The sequence below is a fragment of the Colius striatus genome, chromosome 6, assembly GCF_028858725.1.
Source record: "Colius striatus isolate bColStr4 chromosome 6, bColStr4.1.hap1, whole genome shotgun sequence".
Classification (NCBI taxonomy): Eukaryota; Metazoa; Chordata; class Aves; order Coliiformes; family Coliidae; genus Colius; species Colius striatus.
The window spans coordinates 4,769,638-4,790,702 of record NC_084764.1 but is presented as its reverse complement, the minus strand read 5'-3'; the positions used below and the strand labels follow the sequence as shown (position 1 = coordinate 4,790,702).

The following is a 21,065-nucleotide window of genomic DNA, read 5'->3' as shown; positions in this document are numbered from 1 at the left end:
TCTTTTAATTAGACTGTCAGCCTGAAAGAAAAAAAAAAGCTTTTCTAGTCCTTATTTAGTTCTTGTTACCAAAAGAAGAGGAAGGAAGTGAAAGAAAAGGACGTTTCTCTGTTCAGTTCACACATCTGGGTCGTGTGCTACTTTGTTCAGGATACCTTGGGTTGTTTATAAATATAGAAAAGGGTTGGAATCTCATTTTCAAGTAAAACGATGCACATTTCTCCTCTTGGGACACCTCCGTCCAACGCTCCAAGCTGACCCTGGCTCCTGATCCCCTTTCCCCGCGTGGGCTTGTCTGCATGAGTGTGAGGACCCAAAAACCAATCCTGGCAAAGCATGTCTGTTGTTTAACGTGAAGGAACAAGGACTAACCCCCCACCCCCACCCCTCCCCCCCCCCAAAAATCCTGTTGGGACAGATCCTCAGCCTGTATATGTGCTGGTTACTCAGTGAAAAGTCCATCTCCTTTCCTTTTGTACATCTTCCTGTCTAAACAATAGTAAATACTGCTCATTTGATAGACTTGTCCCTTCTGGGCACTGGCATTTGATAACTTATATTTCTGGATTTCTCTTCTTCTTTTTTTGGTTTAATAGTACTGAGAGTTTAGAAACAGGAAAAGCCCACAGGCTCTTTGGACTTGTGTTTGTTTTCCCCTAGCTAAACAAAACCGGTCTGCAAAGAAAAGGATTTGAAACCTGCTCTCCTCCCTCATCCCTGGCTCCTCACCCCAAACGAAATAAAACACCCCAAAAACGAAAAGAAAACAAACCTATAGTGGCTGTGGAGGCTGCTGCAGGCACACACTGGTGTAAAATATAGAGAGAGTAAATATATTATTTCACTTGGCATGGTGCTGGCAAAGAACCCCCAGCTGGCACTATTCATGTAACGTGATCCAAACTTTGCATGTACACACAGAATAAGAAGGATCGATTGGCAAACTCCGGTGCCGCCTGGCACAAGCATCTTCACGCTCTTGCTCTCTCTGGAACCAAAGAACTAAAGAATTCTGCACTTTCCAGAAGAAATCCTGGTGTTGCTGTCGCTAAGAGTTTCGGTGTTACGCTCTTCTCCCCCTTACCGGGCCGCCGGCCTCCCCCCGGCCCCCTCGCCGGCCTCCGCTGGGTTATTTAGTCTCATCGCCCTTGTTACAGTTCAGGCCGCAGCTCTGGGCAGGGGATGGGGTTAAGGTGGAGGGGGCAGAGGGAGGGGGAGGTGTGGAGTCCATGCCGTTGGAGATGGCAACAGAACTGACGTCAGAGTTTATGGGTTTGGAAAGGTCGATGCCTTGGATGAGGCGGATCAGCTGTTTTACCTTCTCCAAGGAGCTGTGCATCTCCTTCTGTTTTGCAAGGATGGTGTTCTTCATTTCCATGCATTTCTGCAGCAAAACAGAACAGCAGGGGACAACATCAAGCTTCGGGAGGAGAGGAGGGAAGAGGAGAAGGGATGTGATGCTCGCAGAGCAAAAGCATAAGCACCCAGAAGAGACTGCAGCTACAATTTCACTTTCCTGGCCTTCAAGCCAAAAGGCTCTCATGGCTATGCTCACAGGAGAATGTGTGTCATAGCATCACTGAATCGTTTCAGTTGGAAAAGGCCTCTAAGACCATCAAGCCCAATCACTCTGCCAAGCCCATCGCTAACCCGTGGCCCTCAGCATCTCATCTACGTATCTTTTGAACAGCTCCAGGGATGGGCACTCCCCCACCTCCCTGTGCAGCCTGGCACAGGGGCTAACAGCCCTCTCAGGGAAACAGTTCCTCTTCATCTCCAATCTAAACCTCTCCTGCAGGCTGAGGAATTGAATTGCCAGCACGTAGCTGTCACCCATCACGGTTCCCTTTCGTCCCGCGGTGGTTTGCAAACGACCACAGGCAGCTCCATCCTTTTGTGCTCCTTTTGAAGGGGAAAATTCCAGGTATGTGTTATTTTTTCCTGTTGATACTCCATTGCTGAAATTTCCCTGGCTCAGATCCTGCCAACTCAGGCATCCTCCTGCAGCTGACTGCTGACAAGCCTGTGTGCTAACGGGACGCAGCCTTTGCTCTCACACACATTTTAGCAGCAACATCACTTCCTCCTCTCAGTAAATAAAAGGGCACTTGGAAAGAAAAACAAGCTCTTCCTTCACTTGAGAATCTCATTTTGTGGCCACTTCTCTCTCCTAGGAGCGGTAGTAACCAAGCTAAGCTCATCACTTCAGAGTCAGGGGAGGAGAACTGAAACCAAAGAAATCCCCTGCAAATGATGTTTCAAGGGTGAAAACCTGCTTGTATTTATACTTGAGACTCTCCAAAAGGAGGAGATGGGAGCTGTGTCTCTAACATTCAGGTTCTTCCTACATTTTGGGAACCTTTTGTCCACGCTGATGCTCAGGGACTGTGGGTTTCAGCTTCACTCTTTTCACAGGCAGCTCGTGACGTCACAAAAACACCAGCAAAACTTAGACCTCTTTTTGTGTCTTTTTTGGGACAGTTCCAATGAAAATGTGACCAGTGACTTGATCACAGGAACCATTTTCCTTACCTACAGTCAATCCCTCATGATAAAGGCTTGCATCTGCCTAGGTGCATCGCTGAGAAACAGTGTTAGTGCTCTAGTGCTGCAATGGTTTGTGCCTGGCTGCTGCTACCCAGAGGATAAATGTCTCCAGAACTGCTACAACCAGCACCTCTCACCACTTGTCATCCTGCTCATCAGCATTTAGGGGTGTGTAAACATGGGACACTTTTGTTTTAACAGGTAACAGGCCAGGCAGACTGGAAAGTGCATGTGGATTTAAAGAGAAGCCTGTACTCGTGTGTCCAGCCTCACAGATGCTGCCACAAAGGAGTTTTCCACACTCTAATCTGATGAGGGCCACACTAAGTGAGGGGCTCAAACTTCACACTGGCAACTCAAGAGCCTGGTTTGCATGTTAAGGTGATAAGAGAGAGCAAATTAATATGTGGGCTCCAATTACTGTGATCAACTATGGTGGAACCTGCAAGTTCCAAAGATGAGCTGGTCTGTTTAATGTTACTCAGGGACACAGACAGCGTCCAGCTGCTGACTGCCAAGGCATCGTGTCAAGAGCCTGAGAGTCAGTCGTGAGTAAACGGTGACTTTTGCATTAGGAAGGTGTGGGAAGAGCCCCAGGACTCTAATTCCTCCTGCACACATAGGCCCAACCACTCTTATTTAAGTGAGTCACTGGAGAATTTGGCTTAATCTGCTGCCCACAGACAAATAATGCCCTGGGTCGTGTTTGTCACCTGCTGCTACTGCAGGTAGCTGGATGTCTACAGTATGTGCTCAGCACGGATCGTGTGTAAGTGACTAAATGTTGCCTGCATTTCATTCCTGCTTCCCAAAGCCCTAAAAAGCGAAGGAAAGCATACACTTAATTCTCAGTAAGCCCAGAGAAGAGTGGAAGAGAGGTAAAGAATACATGGAGTCACTCTGTAACAGCTTTGTCTCTGCATTCCGGTCCCAGAACACAGGTGCAGAATCACTTGGGTGGGCGACACACTCACCGTTATAGAATTGCTGAGCTGTTTGACCTTCTGCTCTAGTTGTTCTCTTTCCTGTTTTAAATCTGAACTCCATTTAAGTAGTTTCTGTTTTTCCTCCTCTTTTGCTGCAAAACAGAACAGTGATCAGAATTTTTAAACAGCTGACAGAGGGTCCAAACTGCTTCGTGTAAAGATGGTGACTGTGGTGCAAGTCAATACTCTGTGAGCTAAATCACCTCCAAAACTTCACCTACATACACAAACATCACAGTGGGCTTAACAGATATTTAGACTGCTGTTTTTCCTGTCCCTAGTGATGCAGGTTCTTCCCCCTTGATGTCCTTCTGTAGAGGAAGCAGCCTTCTATCCCATTCCTGAAAGAACACCTTCTGTTATCAAAAGTGAAACAAAAGTGTTGCTCTCCATTTTCCTACCTGCTTTATATGCAATATATGAATGGACAATTGCTAAAGTTCCTGGCCATGGGATTGCTTCTTCCTTCTTTAGCATCTGAAAGAGAAGGGTTTGGAGATTTAGCTGGTAAGCTACCTCTAAGGAAGCAAAAAGGAGAGACAGAAAGAGGAAAAGGCTGAAGGTTGTCTTTCATGGCTATCATCAGACTCAGTCCTGTTAAGATGAGGCTTCACAGACCCCTTCTGAGGTTTAACAGAGGGAATTATTCACAGCTGTATTGTGGCTGCCACAAAGCAGGCCTGTTTCTTACAAATGTCAGCATTTTCTCTAATTCCCTGCACAGCCACAAATAAAGCCTACTAATGAAACCAAGCAACTTAAAAGATGAATGAAAGGATAACGTCTCTGAGCTCACACTTGCCAGGAGACATAAACATTATTTCACAGTTCAGACAAATTGCTGATCTTTGCTGTTCTGGGAGTAAAGTTTGCAGACCCCAGAACAGCCTCCACATGTTCAAACATGTTTCCTGGCAAGGAAAACGTGACACTGGCCTATGCCACCTTCTTACCAGAACCGTGTGAATAAGAGTTGTCAAATCCTCTTTATAAGGGTCAGCACCATTTATGGCTTTCAGATCTTTCCTGCATGTTCCTTCCTAACAAATGTTGAGAGGAATGACAGCTATTTTCAATAAGTGAACCAGGGATGTCTCAGAAGATGGAAGACTGGATCACTGTGCAATGAAATTACCTCAGATTTCCCCCCCACCCCCCTCTAATTTTGTGGGAATCTACCACAGAAAGACAAAGAGGAGGAGTGAGGAGAAAGCAGGCAAGAGCAGGAATAAGTGGTATAACACTCCCTCTTGTCCTGTAACTGCTGACCAAGTCATTGAGTTTGCTCTTCTAAAGAGCAGATCACACCCCAGGCTGTTTTCTTAAGTTGCCACCTGGCTACCCAAAGGTCATGTGGATGACTAAGCAATATGCTACCCTAGGCAGAAGTCTAACAGCTTCAATCAGCAACCCTTTGCAACTCCTGGAGTCCAAGGTGAGGAATACAATAGGTTTCTACTTTGTCTTCTAATCTCAATGCAGTTATAAACAAAACCTTGAAATAGAACCTGTTCAATTGTGTACTTTCAGATCTGGAAGGAAGAGCCACCAAACTGCTTGCCTGTCCTCATTCTACTGATGCTGGATGATGTTCTCGGAGACCACTGAAGAAAACCTCTCTGATGTCTGATTTCTGTGAGCAAAAAGGGGCTTGTATTTGGTCTATCTACTGAGGAAGGCTTGTGCAAGTGTTTTGTTTATTTGTCCAGAAGAACATACTACTGACTTTTGAAGAAACAAAGAGCTTATGACGAACAGCAACATTTTCTATGGGTCATGGGGAACCTTTTCCAAACATCTGTGTGCCCAGGGGAAAAAAAGAAGAGTAAAAACCACAAGGGTAGCAAATAAAGACTCCAAATCTGGGAGCAAGACCTCACAGTTTTGGCTTTGCAAGCATTCCAACAGAGGTGACTCAATCAAATTCCCACAAAGCTGTATTAGAGATCAAACAGAACCACAGAATCGTTTCAGTTGGAAAAGACCTTTAAAGATCATCGAGTCCAACCAAAATAGTTCTGTGTCAGGCTGTCTTGATCTAAGTAAGGCAAGTTGTACTGATTAAACACCAAAAAGTCTTTATAGTGCATCGTATGTAACTCTCCCCAGCTGTCAAACAGTACCTGGTCTTGACATTTGGGACAGATCCACATGCCCTTGGGAATGGTTTTCAGAGGTGGGTCCAGACAGTCCAGGTGATAAACACGTGAACACGTGTCACACATCAGCAACTGCCCGCTTTTCCTGCAAACACTGCAAAAATCTTCATGGATGTCACCCTGTAAAACCCAGGGGAAGGGGTGTGGGTGAGAGAAAGAGAGAGGCAAAAAGTGAACTTTCACCTATGGCATCTACATCCTAGTTGAATGCAAAGTTTACAGCACAAAGTATTTCTAAGAGCATTCCAAATGGTCAAGCCCTTTTTAAGCTGGGAAATGGGAAAAGCAGGCAGGACGTTAGAAACGCCCTCACTGTCCTCCCAAGGCAAAACGTTACAGCAAATGCTTATTACCACAGCTTCTCTTAACAACTGCTACCTCATAACCTTTCTTCTCTAACACTCCTCCTTTACCTTGCCTAAAGTGGTGAGCTACCCACTTTCTTAACCCTTCTCATTGCTGGATGTAATCACAACCCCACTTCAGGAACGCTGCCAAGGCCGTTTCTCATCACTAATAGTGTGTAAGAAACCTCAATTGAAAGACTTAAAAGACCACTGTCAAATGTTCAGGTCACCTTTAGAGACAAAAGTGGAAGAAAAAGGTGTTGTGCTTGTAAATGCAAAAGAACAGAACGAATGATGTTCTGAGCCAATTCTTTTTACTCCACTTAGGTTACCTTGAGTTGCACCAAAAAAGCAGTGACTCGAGTATTTCTCATTCTCTATAGAGAGTGGTTTATGTTTCATCACCAACACAGGCTGACAGCCAGGACAAAGGAACACCACGAGACATTCTTTTTTTCCTAAGGGGTTTTTAAAAGAAAGACTTGAAACCATTACTGGCAGTGTCTCTTAAAATACCCCTAGGTTTGGTTACTACTGCATCACCGTCCTTCTCTACAGCCACTAACTTCCCAGAAAGGTAGGTCTGATTCCTCTCTCCTCCTGGTTACTCCTATCTCATGCTTGGAGTAGTGGTGGTGTTTCTGTTTGATTTCCTTTGGTTTTCAGATATTTGAACAGGGAGGCATGAAAGAAAGATGGCTCAGCATACTCAGAGGAGGAAAGGGGCACCCCCAGTCCTCTCCTCTCCCTCCTTGTGGGCTGTCCTGGAAACTCCATGTGTTCAAGGCCTCACCTTGAATAGGTCAGGCTCCAGTTTCTCACACATTCCCTGATATGAAAAATGGCCATCTTAGAGTGTGTATGTTGGATCAAACTGTATGTCTACACTCCCCCTGTATGAAACACCGTGTGCAAGGTTTCATTTTGATCCCCTACAGCCTTTTCAGGTGCGTGAGTAAGTTCCATCAATTTGGAGGGAGAGCAGATTTGGCTGTGCACTTACACATTAAGTTGCCAGGCAAGAAAAATGACACTAATCTCTACTATGGATAAAATATTAACCGTATTAGCAGAATGACACACAAGCAATCTGCTCAGGTTTCTGCTTCCCGGCTCTGTTGCTGATGAGGCCTTTCTCTGAAGGGAAGGCTATTCTTCTCTTAATTCCCAAGGTTAACACTGATGCTGTGTTTTTGCAAAGGATCAATCTTTAGTAAATTTGCAGTGCCATGTTTTGGTTCTGTAACTCCCAGGAATTCATCCTTTAACACCAAAGAGTTCCTGGGTGTTAAAATCAAGAAGTACATGAGTGACATTTCATGTCTCCCATGAAGCGATCTGTGTAACCAGCCTGGGAAGATCCTTTTCCCCTCCCCTCTTGTTTTGTCTAACACCCTGCAGAAGGAAACCTACAGGACAGACACGTGCAGTTGTTTCTTGAGAGGTAGATATTTAGATCTAGAACCTCCTAAATTCAACTGAATGCTGCCAGACCTGAAGGGACAGAGGTGGTCAGTGTGCAGCTAACATTTTGAGACAACAGCACACAGGCACAAAATCCACAGGCCTGGTCTTGGTAATGGAAACAATCAGGGTGTTCCCTCAGCATTAAACACTGTCCTTACCAAAATCCCAGCCACTGTCTGAACAACTGCCCCAGGTTTCATGGGCAGTTAATAAGTATATGCACGAACTGGGGCTGGATTTGATGTTTTGACATCAGCTCCTCTCAGCTTCTGGACCTGCTCTGTGGAGCCTACAGGCAGAGCTCACCAAGGCTGCTCTAACACATGCTACAAGCTGAAGAGACTGAAGAATAATTGCAGAACAGAGACCATAAAAGGTGATTTAACATCACTTTTTGCTCTATTTCCTCTGCACCAAGAGACCAGGAAATTGAATGAAAGCTTTTTGGACAGCTAATGGTTTTCTTTATTTTTATAAAGTGCTTAGAGCAGCAGGGCCTGGCTTTGGGCAACAGAACTGAATAACAGAGTATCAAATCAGAAAATATGTAGTTGATGTGTTTGAATATGTAATAGCTGTATTTACACATAGACATTTCACTGGCACAACGTGGGAAACCCAAATCATCTGCAGCAGGGATTGCTCGTGCCCATGCGGAATCACACGTAACCAAAGGGTTTCACAGACAGCTGCCAAACAAAAAGCCTGCCCTGCTGCTGCATTACTTCCTTCCTTTTCCCAGGTTTCATTCCTGCTTTCTACCCCTTTGTTTTTATCACCAATCCCATCACAAGTTCCTGCTTTCTCCTCCCTTCAGAAACTCGCAGAACAACTCAGGAGAAAAGCAAGAAGGCCTCATTCTGGCCCATGGTGCCTGGTGTCAAGTGCTTCATTTCTAACTTTCAAAGGGTGGTTAAAGACCAAGATTACCCAAGTGCTAAATATCACATTTCCATTCTGAAGCCTGGAGGAATCAGACCTTCTCAGCAAATTAATGCAAAAATACTGTAAAGATGGGCAAAATGGCAGTTTTCTGTACCTGTCTGAGGAACTGCTCAATGCCTTTAACTGACCCTTCTGAAACAGCCTTTTACTTAGGCATGCACTTGTCCTGCTTTCAAGTCCTCAAAAGCTGGAAGCTGTAACTACAGACATCATTTTCTGTCCTATCTAAAGAGGATGTAGCTAACAGCACGTACTCTCTTCAACGTGACATGGATCAGCCTCACTGCCAAAAGAAGTGATCCTGCCTTTTCGACATGCCCAGATACTCATTTCTGTCCCCTGTGCATGAGGTTGGCACAGGAAGGTGTGTGTCTATTAAATTAACCAGATTAGAGCATGGTCTTGGCTGAGGATTAACAACTTTTAGCTATGCCAGGTCATAGTGTTGCCTTGGATATATCTGTGCTGGAACAATACAGGAGGCATTTAAAAGATGAGCAAAGGCTGCTGGTGACAGTTCTCAGCGGTAGCACCAGCCATAAACTGTGGCACAAGCACTTCAATGTATACTATATTCTGCATCTAATGAAGCTTCAAGCTCCTTAAATGCCAAAGACCTCGTTTTCCTCTTTGTCTTCACCTCCAGCAACAACTTGTATTGTTGCTGTTTAAATACACAGCACTTTTCCAGCCAAGGATGCTAAAGGTTTTTACATGTATTGCTAAGTTCTCAAAACTCAGATGGGAGAAGGAGGCACCATGCCAAATCTATAAATGAGGGAAATCAAATCACACACAAAAAAGAGGGATGTGACTGCACGAGCCTCCTGTACAGCGATTTTATGGGAACATATGAACAGAAGACTGCCTTCTAGCTCATGATGGCAATGGGAAAGCATTCCTCTCTTTATGACTAGCAAGTAAAAGTTGTAACATGTTAATGACAGGGGAACAGACCTCACATTTGCTTCCTTTCCAAAATGTTGCTGTCTCTCAAGGTTCAAACTTTGCTTAATGGTCTATTTTTAATTAATCAATTAAATAGTTAAATATATATATATATATATATATATATATATATATATATATAAAAGCACTTTGAAATATATTTTCTGCTTTTACATGTGCTTTATTTCAGATGGAATTCAACAGCAAAGATTTCTGCAAAGGCTCTCAGACCAGCCCAAGTGATGGTGAACTTGTACTGAACAGGACTCTGGGATAAAATGCTTTAAAGAAATGAAACCCACAGAACTGTCTGTGCTGTTGCATAAGTAGAAAACAAAGAATTTGTCTGGAAACACATTTCTAAAGGATTCTAAAGAGGAAAGAGTACTGCTGTGCTCTATTGTAATACCCTCAGGTAAGAGGGGATGTTAATTACCTGCTAGACAATATTCCATTGTCGTCTTTAAAATACATCTGTTTTCATTAATTAATGAATATGAAAGCAATCCTGAACCTAGGCCTGAACACAATCCACATTCAGGGCATTCTGAATGAGCTGTGAATGCTACAGAACTTCACTGTTCCTGTCAGAGCTTGCTGCCATCAAGCACTGCAGAAAACAGGGCAACAACTCATGATACTGTTTTGAGAGCTCTTACACAGTGGAGAGGACTCGACAGCATATCAGAGAAGGAAAAGACTCCCACCACGTTATCCAGTCCTTCTCTTGGGGCCAATGTAAAGAATGTGCTCTCCAGCACATCTGCTACTTGTCTGGACTGCTGGCTTTTAAAAAGTCACCAAAGATAAAGGTGCTCCACCTTCTCCCTGAGGGGCTGTTCCACAGTCCCATTCATTTGGCTGTCAGGAAAGGGTTCTTAGTGTTAAGTGCTATTCTGCTCTCAAAAATGACTATATAAAAGGGAACCTTTTAATTTCACATACATGTTCCTTGATGATCAGAACTGCATCTATTTATTTCAGTGACTCAGACACACTTGTACTATTTCTGTTCCTGTCACCTCTGCGAGAACACAAACAGTTCAGAGGCAAGAAGCTGGCTTCTATTTCCTATTTTATGTGGCCTGTATGGTTGGTCTCTCAATGTATTTACAGTGATGCAGCTGCACAGATGAAAAGAAAGTGTCCCAACTCTTTCTGAAAGGTCATTTCAAATGGTTGGGCCTCAATTATATGTGATATTACGTTTAAAAAGAAAAGCAACCCAGAGAGACCTCTCTGACTCAGACTGCAAAAGGAATTTGCAGGGGTGGTGTAAAGAAATAAAGCAAGCACCTTCTTATTTTTAAAGTGTGCCCACTAAGTACTAGTCATTAAGATGCAAGTACTTTACTGGAACACTACAAGAATTTTTGTGCAATGAGTTGTTTCACACATACTGAACAGCCACACTTTCAGACAAACTGTACAGGCCCTTCATGGTGTCATTTTGGGCCTACACAGTCCGACTCTTCCCACACTGCTTATCTTCTCCAGTTTGTGCATGACCCTGGATGTTTTTCATCATCAAACAGAAACAATGAAATAACTGGAGAGTTCTCAGGAAAGTTGTGCTTTGAGGAGCAAATCTTATCTTAGAAGTTAAATTGAATTGTTTCTTCTGAAATGATAACAATACGACCCAGATTGGACCAGAGGCAGATTTTGTGACCTGACTGCACGTTATTTAGCTACATCACTACACCACAACTGCCAAACCAGTGCTGCAAATCTTCTCCTGTGCAACCCAAGAGGTTTCCCTCCTCCTCTCATTACACAAACACCACAACTTTTGGTTATTATGGTCTGGAAGTAATACTTTTCATTCTCCCCTTCCCCCTTTTTCACAGATGACAGACTCAATTCAGTCAGACAAGATCTCAGGCACCCTGCAAAGGAAATGAGCTCATCTAGCATGCCTGATGCCTCCCAATGTTTGAACCCAGGGTAAATAAAACCTCCATAGGAGGAGAACATAGGTGCAGGAGGAAAAAAAATAGGAAGGGTGCTAAAAGAATGCTGGATAGTTTCACTGCACTGAATGAGGACAAACAAGGAGTGAGCCTGAAGAAACAAAACCCTGTAAACATTTTGTCTCGTGGCTGTTGTCTGCATCTCTTTCTAAAAGTAACCCCCTTCCCAAGAGTTACTTACGTCTGTGGAGCTGGGGCTAGGCAGGGACACAGGCTGAACAGCTGCAGGGAAAGTAAATGTGGTCTCTGTCTTTTCATTTTCGGGGGAGTCAGGATAACCGGACAGAGGGGACGTGGGGGTCAAAGCCCCAAACCCCAGCACCGTGTTGTATTTAGGTGGACGACCTACATGTTAACAACAGGGAACACAAAACAAAAAAAAAGAGGAAAAAAAAAAGAAAGAAGGAAAAAAAAATGATCTTACATACCTTTGGCCAGTGGTCCTCATTGGCTAGCGTGGAAAAGGAAATGATGTGGGACAGATAGGAAGTTAATACAAAGGTTACAAGTGAAAGGACAGAAGCAAAGATTCAAACTTTTGTTTTAGAAAACTTCTAAGCAGAATTTGGCAAGGAAAGAACATTTAAAAGATGTATTTCAGAAGGAAACAGAAATAAGGCTCTGGAGAAGGGCAAAGAATCACACCCACAAAAAGCAGCATGGGGACACTTGGCACTCCTAGAAATGAGGCTGTTCAGATTTGAGAGGAAACACGTTGGCATCAAAGCTACAGAGGGGCTACAATAACTACTATTAAATCCTTTCTACTCCTACCTCACACCTCCCTATCTTTCTAGTGCCAGCGAAAATCTACACAAAGGTTAAGTCCTTTATCAGAGGCCAACACTCACCAGCCCTCCCCTTCCTTTTCCTCCCCCTTTTTTAAACCCACTCACCCACAGATCAGCACTTTCTATCCTACAGGCCCATTTTTAAACTTGGGCTACCTCAGGGACAGGTCCTGTTGTGTGACCCATAATACCAGCACTACCAGTTGTAACCTACCACTGGTCTTCCACTGTATCCCCCCCGCCAAGTCTTTCCTAGACTCTCTCAGACAGGTATGTTGGACTCTGCACAACTGCTGTGTGCTCCTCTAGACCACCAGAAGTGCACAATGTGTTTGTAACAACTTCCATAACATTGGGTATGCAAAGCAAGATGCAACAAATCCAGTATGTAGCTATCATTTAAGCCTCCCTTCTCCAGGGCAGTTTATGGATGTGTAAACACAAAGGAGTTAGGATCTAGGAATAATTCCCCAGATCTGTTTACAGATTGACAGCCTATACCTATTAGCATACTGAACCTTGCATTTAAGGTCTGGATTCGTTCCAGAACTAAGGATGTCCTTGGAAACAGATTTCTGATAGTGATGTCCATGGCTGAAATTTCTGATATGCTCAGCACCATCTAGAATTAAACTAAAGCTCTCAAGGGCACATGCTTGCATAAGCTTTCCTCCCCCCCACCTAATATATTGCCACACTAAATCACAAAACAAGTGTATCCATCCAGCTCTTCTGTCAATTCCAAACGTGTGCCACTGATTTGGTGCTGATGCAAGGAACAGGCTCCCAACAGGGTGTGAGGAGGGGGTGGGGAAAAAGAGAGTATAATAGCCATCAGTGTGCAAAAACAGGCTGAGAGAGTGTCAGGTACAACAGCATGCAATCGTTTTCATCGATAGAGTAATTGTTCACAATGAGTTATAAAATAGAATTAAGAAGTCATTACTAGAAGGAGGAACATTTACTTATCCACAGAGTAAAATGCAAAACCCTCTCCCCATCAAATCTACGTAATGTCATTCGAAACAACAGGTTTAATGTGATTAGGGGATGGCAGGAAAGACTGATGTATTTTATTTAGAAACAGCTTAGCTGCAGAAGTGTCAGCTTTGCCACATTGCCTGCAGGACTGAAGAGGCCCATCAAGGAGAGCACTTGTCAAAGGAACAGTTCATCTTGCAGCCTCAAACCCAAAAGCACTCATCAGTGCTAGGTAAAACTGCGGGGTCTTTTTCATTCTGGTAAGTTTTTGGTTTAGGCAGTAAACTCAGGAGTAGAGAAGGTGTTATGAGTCTTTAAGGACTGCAAAAAGCCCACCAAAAATCAGGGAAAGATTGTCCTACACATATGTATCTGCTGCCATGCACAGAAGATGCTACCACGTTCTCTCCCATGCTCTTCTGATGCACCGGTTTCACCATAATCTAAGTCTCAAAATGTCATCTGTTCTACAGAAGGATTTCTAGTGAACAATACCTACACACACCTAATATGAAAGATCACCTCTCATTTGAGGGCAAGTGGCACTCTGGTTGCAGGAAAGTGCTCAGTATGAGCTATGAGCACGATAGCCTTTCTTGCTCAAGATAAACTCTTTTGAAGGACCCCTCTCTACTCCCAGTGGGGAGCAAGGCTTTTGTTATACTAAGTTTCCTCCCCTATTCAGGGCACAGACACTTCTTCCATAACCACCTTCTTCTTGACAGCAACAATACAATTTAGTTATTAACAAGAGGATCTTGACAGCAGCTTTATAGCACTAAATGATGTTCAAACATCTCACCTTTCACTTTGCTCTATCTATTCTATTTTATTGCTTTTCTGGAGAGTGAAACTGAAATGAAACCCTGAGCTACCTAATCAAACCTGATGTGCTAATCCCTACACGTCACCATCTTTGCCTACCATGGAAATTTACTGGACAAATGAAGTATTGCAGAGCCCTCCTTTTGTTTTGCTCTTCCAGTCAACTCCAAATGCATGGATGGAGCAAGAGGCATACAGCAGGGAGATAGGTGTAAGTGTACCTCACCTCTTTTACGTGTCCCGGGATGCATTGTGCTGTTCAGGTACGTGACCGCGCTCTTCTTGCGCTGCAGGGAAGAACATCAAGTTTTGTTGGCTAACATTTTTGGCAATGACTATATGCAGTAGCTGAGGAACAGCACAGCAGCGCTGAGTGAGATTACTGGCTGTCCTGTGTGCTGGAGCACAGCTTCAGAAAGGTTTCTGCATTTTTACACTGTTTCTCGTCCCCCTCTACTCTGCCCTGGTGAGGCCTCATCTGGAGTCCTGTGTCCAGTTCTGGGCTCCCCAGCTCAAGAGGGACAGGGAAGTGCTGGAGAGAGGCCAGAGCAGGGACACCAAGATGAGCAGGGGGCTGGAGCATCTTCCTTATGAGGGAAGGCTACAGGACCTGGGGCTGTTCAGTTTGGAGAAGAGGAGACTGAGGGGGAATCACATCAACACTTACAAGTATTTAAATGGGTATGTTAAGAGGATGGGGCAACACAGTTGTAGTATCCAGTGATAGAGCAAGGGGTAGTGGACATAAGCTGGAGCACAAAAAGTTCCACATAAACTTAAGGAAAATCATCTTTACTGTGAGGGTGAGGGAGCCCTGGTCCAGGCTGCCCAGGGAGGGTGTGGAGACTCCTTCTCTGGAGGTCTCCAAACCCACCTGGACACGTTCCTGTGTGATCTGATGGAGGGGAACCTGCTTTAGCAGGGTCTTGGGCTGAATGAGCTCTGGAGCTCCCTTCCAGCCCCCACCACTCTGTGATTCTGTGACTGCTTCAGGTAGATGCACCAGCTGACTCAATGGTAAGACTAACACTCCCATTGAGTGTCAGAGGAAAAGGACAGACCAGAACATCCCAACATATTTACTACTTAACAATCTGAGGGTCATATGGCCTTTTGAACTGTAAATGACAGCTTGCCTGTCTAGTTAGGGCTAAGATAGCTTAGGAGGTAGCAACATGGCAGAAAGACACACAAGCTCAGAATGAATACATCCACTGCCCCCAGCAAAGAAATTCCTACCTCAGGCTCAAAGACAGCGCCGCTGTACACTGGATTTGCTGTTGTTCTTCTTTTCCTCTCTTGTCGCTTACTTTGGATTTCTTGTAAAACAAAGCATCCAGGTTAGGAAACAATGGGTCTCAGGACACTGTATAAAAGTCTTCAGAAGTCAGTTTGCACGTGAGGGGAGCTGGAAGATTTCTAGACAACACCAGTTGTGTGGAATACAGGCAACTTTGTTACGGTATCTGAAGGTATGAAACCCAAGAACTGACGAGGAATACAAATCCAGTGCTCAGCTACCTAATGAAATGATTGTCAAGTATGTTCTTGAGAAGTACTCCATGACTTTTTAAACTCAAGGTAATTGGGATTTAAAATGAAAAGCCTCTGGTAACCTTTTTGATACTACAAGGAAATACAGTGCAAGCTACTGAAAGGTTAGGCTGTATTTCACTGTACAGGATTAAGGTGTTTCAGTTATAAACCCAGTTGTAATCCATCAACTCATTCACTACAGATTTCAGCCCTATGAAACAATGAAACAAAGGAAAAATCCAACAGTAAAATTATCCAACTTTGCAGATCCAGGGGTTGTCCAGAAAGCAATGAGGCTGTCATGCATTTCTTTCCTCTCATCGGTGCATACACTTTCTTGCCAATCACTGACCTCCACTGCATAAGCAACTGCTTTGTTTTAATGCAGTAAGAGGAATAAAGAAGTATGCACAACAAACTAAGTTAGATCAAGAATACACTCTAGATGCACTTTTGTGCAAGAAAAAGATGCATTTAATACAGAAATATTTTGGACCTGTGCTTTGAAGTCAGGATGGCCAGAAAACTAAGAGATCAAGAACCAGCTTAAGACATTTTTCCTACCTTCCAGATGGTCATGAGTAACTAGTCCCAGAGACACCATGAAGGCAAGTTTCTGTGTGGGAGAGAAGAAAAGACCATGACAAGTAATGCACATCAGCTGGAACACAGGAAGTTCCACTTAAATACAAGGAGAAACTTGTTTGGTGCTGAGGTGAGGGAGCCCTGGCCCAGGCTGCCCAGGGAGGGTGTGGAGGCTCCTGCTCTGGGGGTTTCCAAACCCACGTGGACATGTTCCTGTGTGAGCTGCTGGAGGGGAACCTGCTTTAGCAGGGGCTTGGGCTGGATGAGTTATGGAGCTCCCTTCCAACTCCCACCATTCTGGGATTTCAAGTCCCACCATTAAGATGAGTTGTGTCACTTAAGCCCTTTAATGCCTGTTAGCAGATAAATAAGCAACAAATATGTTATTGGTAATACTTTGTTTCTACAAATCACTCTTTGTTCAAACTGCTTTCCAGGGGACAGAAAACAGTCCCATTTTCTGGATGAGAACTTAGGCTGAGTTATGGGGAAATGTCAGTTGCTTGTGATCACAGACTCAGCAGAGCTGGGAAGAAGCAAGCAGTTTCTTTACTTCCATGACTATGTGATTGGCTCCTACTCAATACCAACACAGTTCAATCACCAGCAAAATGCTGCTATTTGAATGAAGCTCACTCTCCAGATATTGGAACAACTACGAGGAGCAGTTTCTTTACTTCCATGACTATGTGATTGGCTCCTACTCAATACCAACACAGTTCAATCACCAGCAAAATGCTGCTATTTGAATGAAGCTCACTCTCCAGATATTGGAACAACTACGAGGAGCAACTCTGGTTTACATTTGCCATTCCATAAGGGCCATGGCTTGCTTAAAGGATCCTAATTTTAACACAGGAAGGGCCCAGACACGTAAAAATTGGAGTTTGTACTGACAACAGTTAATGCTCACAGGGCAGTCAATCTGAATCCATCCACAGAAATAAATGTGGTAGAGCATTTAGCTGGAATCAGTTGTAAAGCTCTGCATGGCAGAAAGGCTTGAAGAAATAGCCATGCTGGCCACTCTTAGAATCATAGAATGGTAGGGGTTGGAAGGGACCTTTAGAGATCATCTAGTCCAGCCCCCCTGCAGAAGCAGGGTCACCTAGAGCAGGTCACACAGGAACGTGTCCAGGTGGGTCTTGAAGACCTCCAAGGAAGGAGCCTCCACAACCCCTCTGGGCAGCCTGTGCCAGGGCTCCCTCATCTCACAGTGAAATAGTTTCCCCCACCAAACCAACTGGACCTATAAACTGGAATAAAACTCAGGCAGAATGTGAACATACATGACTCTTCTCATCTTGCTCCTGGGAGCCGAAATAAAGCAAAATAAAGACATTTCTCCAGCGTTAAAAATAACTCCAGAAGTCTAAAACCTCAAAGGAATGGAAATCAACAGTGTAATCTAAACCTCCTGGTTGAAGGAACTATCAGAGGGAAATTATGATCTAACTTACAAAAGGCTCAGAAGTCAAATGCACTCCAGGACTGAAAATTCAATGATTTAGATTTATGGAGATTTCTTATTCTGTAGCTTTATCAATTACTGCTGTCCTGCAGCAATGCATGGAGTGCTACAGTTAAGGAGTCTCGAGGGAAGAGAGGAGGGGGAAATGTTTTCTGGACAATGAGAAGGTGATTCTTGTTTTTTTTCTTAAAAGCAAGCTCTGGGTGTGTTTTGCTACCTGTGGGTTCTCTTCTCGTTTTGGCTTCGGTGCAGCAGGTGGAGTAACTGTACGACTTTCTGTTTGCTTCTCTTCTGCTTCCACGTGTGGTTTAATAGTCTGAAAAGAAACAAGTGTTTCACTCAGTGCTAAGAATGACTTTTTGCTTTGACTGACAAAACAAGACCAAATACTTTTGCAGGAGGAAAAACAATTTAAAGCTGTCAGTGTACTAACGAAGATTTATTTGGGGAATGATGCAAGAGGAATGTGAAGTGTTCTCCTTTCACAAAGGATGAAACAGCCTTACCACCATCCCACTAACCCACACAGCCATGCAAGCAGCAAAGGTCATCTTAAGAGTTAACTCCATTACAGAAATCACCATATGGCGTGGGAAAACTAACAGGAAAGAAAAGGCATCCCATGGAAAGCTTCCAGGTAGAAGCCCTTCTGCATGGCCTAGGCAGTTTGTACTTCTCACTCCTCAGTCTTCACAGAATTACAAGTGGCTCAAAAGCTGATTCTCCCTGACTCCTAACACCTCAGATGGTTCAGAAGCTCTCTTCTTTCATGATGTTATTATCTTATGCAGTGGTCCCACAAACCCTCAGCCAATGGCACAGCTGTGAAGGCTACAAACTGAGTGGGGTAAGCTACAGAGAGACACACTTCTCCCCTTTATCATATGGAGAAAAGGTACAAATTCCTGCCACCACCACCAATCTTCTGTGTGTTTTTCAAGAGCTGAATTGCCAGTGATGATACAAAGAGCTATGTTGCTGAAATCAAAAGGTATAGGCATCAAAAAGTAGAGTATTGTGCAAGTACAACTTCCAAACATAGGAAAAGGGGCACAAACTGCTGAGTGACTTGTGGAGCAGCCTTGAGGTGTGCAAGAACCTACTCATGAGAATTCTTAATTCTATCTCTTTCATGCATGACTTCCACAGCCTCCATGGGTTGACTTCAAAAGCAGAAAGTAACTTCAAGGCACATGAAAGAGTTGTGAAATATATACCACAATTGTTTATATAAATCACATAAACACATCATAGGTAATGTATTTTATACTCTACAATGTTACACTAACATGTAATACAGAAAAGGGTTAAAGCTGAAACAGAAGGCTGCTTTACTTGAACTGAACAGCAAGGACTCTCAGTTGCAATCCCCACAGACTAAAGTCATGGTTTATTTTATAAAAGCCTTTGCTGAAGAGAGACTTTAAAACATTCAGAATTCTCTGAGTGTCTCCTTTCCACTCAGTCAACCCATTGTAGTCACTATCAGGGAAATACCACCCTTCAGAAGCTGAGGAAGACTATTTTGCTTCCAAACACAAGACTGCAAGATGAAGGAAGGAAATGGCTACATTTACTGTCTTAAAAACCCCTTTGGGCAATTTTTGCCTTTCACGTAGCCACTCTTTGAAAAACAGAAAGACACAAAGTGTTTTCCCAGTCTCTCTTGGACAGCTGTGCCATGTAGATGCCTCTAAAACTACTGACGTTCTGACAGTAGGGGGAGCATCAAAACACTGAAGCATGAGAGAAAGACTCCAACGGCCCGAATTAAAGGAAATGGTAACTTCTACCCCAAGAGTTACAAGTCTTTCCATGATTGGTGATGTTGGTGGAATGTGAAACTGATCTGTACCTGCTTTTCAATGTTTGGTTTGCTGATCTGTACAGTCTGAGGCCCAGCGAGCCTGGTACCCGGTGCTGCTATCACGATGCTGGTGAGCTGTGCCATAGGGAACGTTTTGGCTATGGTTGCTGTTTGCCCGTTAACTACACGAACTGGATGGATGGAGTTCTGAGAGTTGGGTAAAGAGGTGGGTGTGAACTTTGTTGTCAACATCACAGGCCTCTGAATAAGTTGAGGAGCTGCAAGCATTGGGGGAGGTGCTGGGGCGATAGGAATGTTATTCTGGGCAACTGGTTTAGGTCGAACCTAGAAAGAGGAAGAAAAAAGGAGAGATTCAAAATTCAGTATTTCAGATCAACTTTTTAACTTTCATTTCAGCCTGATTTTTTTTTAAAGTGTGTAATTTTTAGCACAGTGTCCTAAGTATGCTTAGCCACATTGTCAAACCTACTTGCATAAAACCTATCCATAACGTTTCCATATGTGGTTTTCAACCCTCAAACAGTATTTTGGATGCACAGACACCTATATTGCAAGTTTATCTGTATCTAAATCAACACACTTGCTTGGCAAGACAAAAAAAAAAAGAGAAATGAATGCAGTATTTCCAGGCACAGCTGAGGCTCTCATGTTCAAAGTGTGTCTCAGGGTTTTATCCTGAGCAGTCGATTACGCTCTGAAAGAAATAATCACATTTCTCGGCAAATCCCTGTTGCCTTTGTCAACTCCCTATATTATTTAGACACCTGCACAACCAGTCTTGCTAAGTAAAACAAATTGTCAAGATTATACATTAACCCCTCATTGAAGGTGCTAAAGTCTACAGGTAAATGCAGTCATTACTCTTTTCTCCTCTCACAAGAGAGACCCACAGGAATCTTCCAATACTCCTCCACCAGTACTTGCTTATTTCTTGCCCATTGTTAAGTTTGTACTTATCACATAAGTACAGAGTACAGAAGTAGAATACATTACTCTGAAAAGAAAGTCTTTTTCCTTATTTGATTCCTATTGTCCTATCCACTCTTATAATAATATCATGATACATTTTTATCACGGGGAAACTAGGTCACATTGCAACAGATCTAACCATCCCCAAATCTTAATCAGATGCCAGCCTACACTTCCCTTCTTCCTTTTGTAAAAGACTTAAGACTTCTACTCAAAGCACCATGTACCTCTTACAAATTAAACAGTTCCTCCAAGATGTTTTCTTACATGAAGCAGCAATCTGTGTCTTTCCAAACCATGAAAAGAGTAAACCTTAAGTTCTACCACCCAACTGCAAAGAGAGGCCCCTCTCTGCTGCAATACAGAAATACTTGGGAACAACCTACAGACATCTCATTACTCCATGAGCAGCAAACAACAAGTAGAGCAATTTAAGGCCTTGGGTGATGCCTTGATTTTGCTGATACCTGTTCCATGGGTTCATTTCATTTGATGCAAATAGGATGATGTATCATCATCACACACACTTCTGTGGATCAGACTAAATGCAGAGCAAGTTGCTCAAGGCTTTGTCGGGATAGGTCTTGTAAAAGCCCAAGGACAGAGCTTCCACAATGTCCCTGGGAAGCCTCTTCCACTCCTAATTGTCCTCAATGAGAGAATTGTTTCCTTACAGGCAGACTAAACCTTCCCTGATCCAATTTATG

The 21,065-nt window shown here is 43.6% G+C and overlaps 1 protein-coding gene across 3 annotated transcripts in view; it reads right to left on the bottom strand.

The window, feature by feature from the left end:
• Positions 1 to 409: 409 nt before the first annotated feature.
• The window catches only part of PHF21A (PHD finger protein 21A), a 134,981-nt gene continuing 114,325 nt past the window's right edge, over positions 410 to 21,065 (bottom strand). For all 3 annotated transcript variants that reach the window (XM_061998545.1, XM_061998547.1, XM_061998546.1), the window contains exons 9-18: positions 19,417 to 19,713; positions 17,779 to 17,877; positions 16,070 to 16,121; positions 15,209 to 15,288; positions 14,196 to 14,256; positions 11,554 to 11,717; positions 5,657 to 5,812; positions 3,935 to 4,010; positions 3,522 to 3,625; positions 410 to 1,384 (exon numbers count right to left, since the gene is read on the bottom strand). In XM_061998545.1, coding sequence (XP_061854529.1) covers positions 1,130 to 1,384; positions 3,522 to 3,625; positions 3,935 to 4,010; positions 5,657 to 5,812; positions 11,554 to 11,717; positions 14,196 to 14,256; positions 15,209 to 15,288; positions 16,070 to 16,121; positions 17,779 to 17,877; positions 19,417 to 19,713 — 1,344 coding nt within the window. In that variant the 3' untranslated portion in view covers positions 410 to 1,129. The remainder of the gene's footprint in view (positions 1,385 to 3,521; positions 3,626 to 3,934; positions 4,011 to 5,656; positions 5,813 to 11,553; positions 11,718 to 14,195; positions 14,257 to 15,208; positions 15,289 to 16,069; positions 16,122 to 17,778; positions 17,878 to 19,416; positions 19,714 to 21,065) is intronic.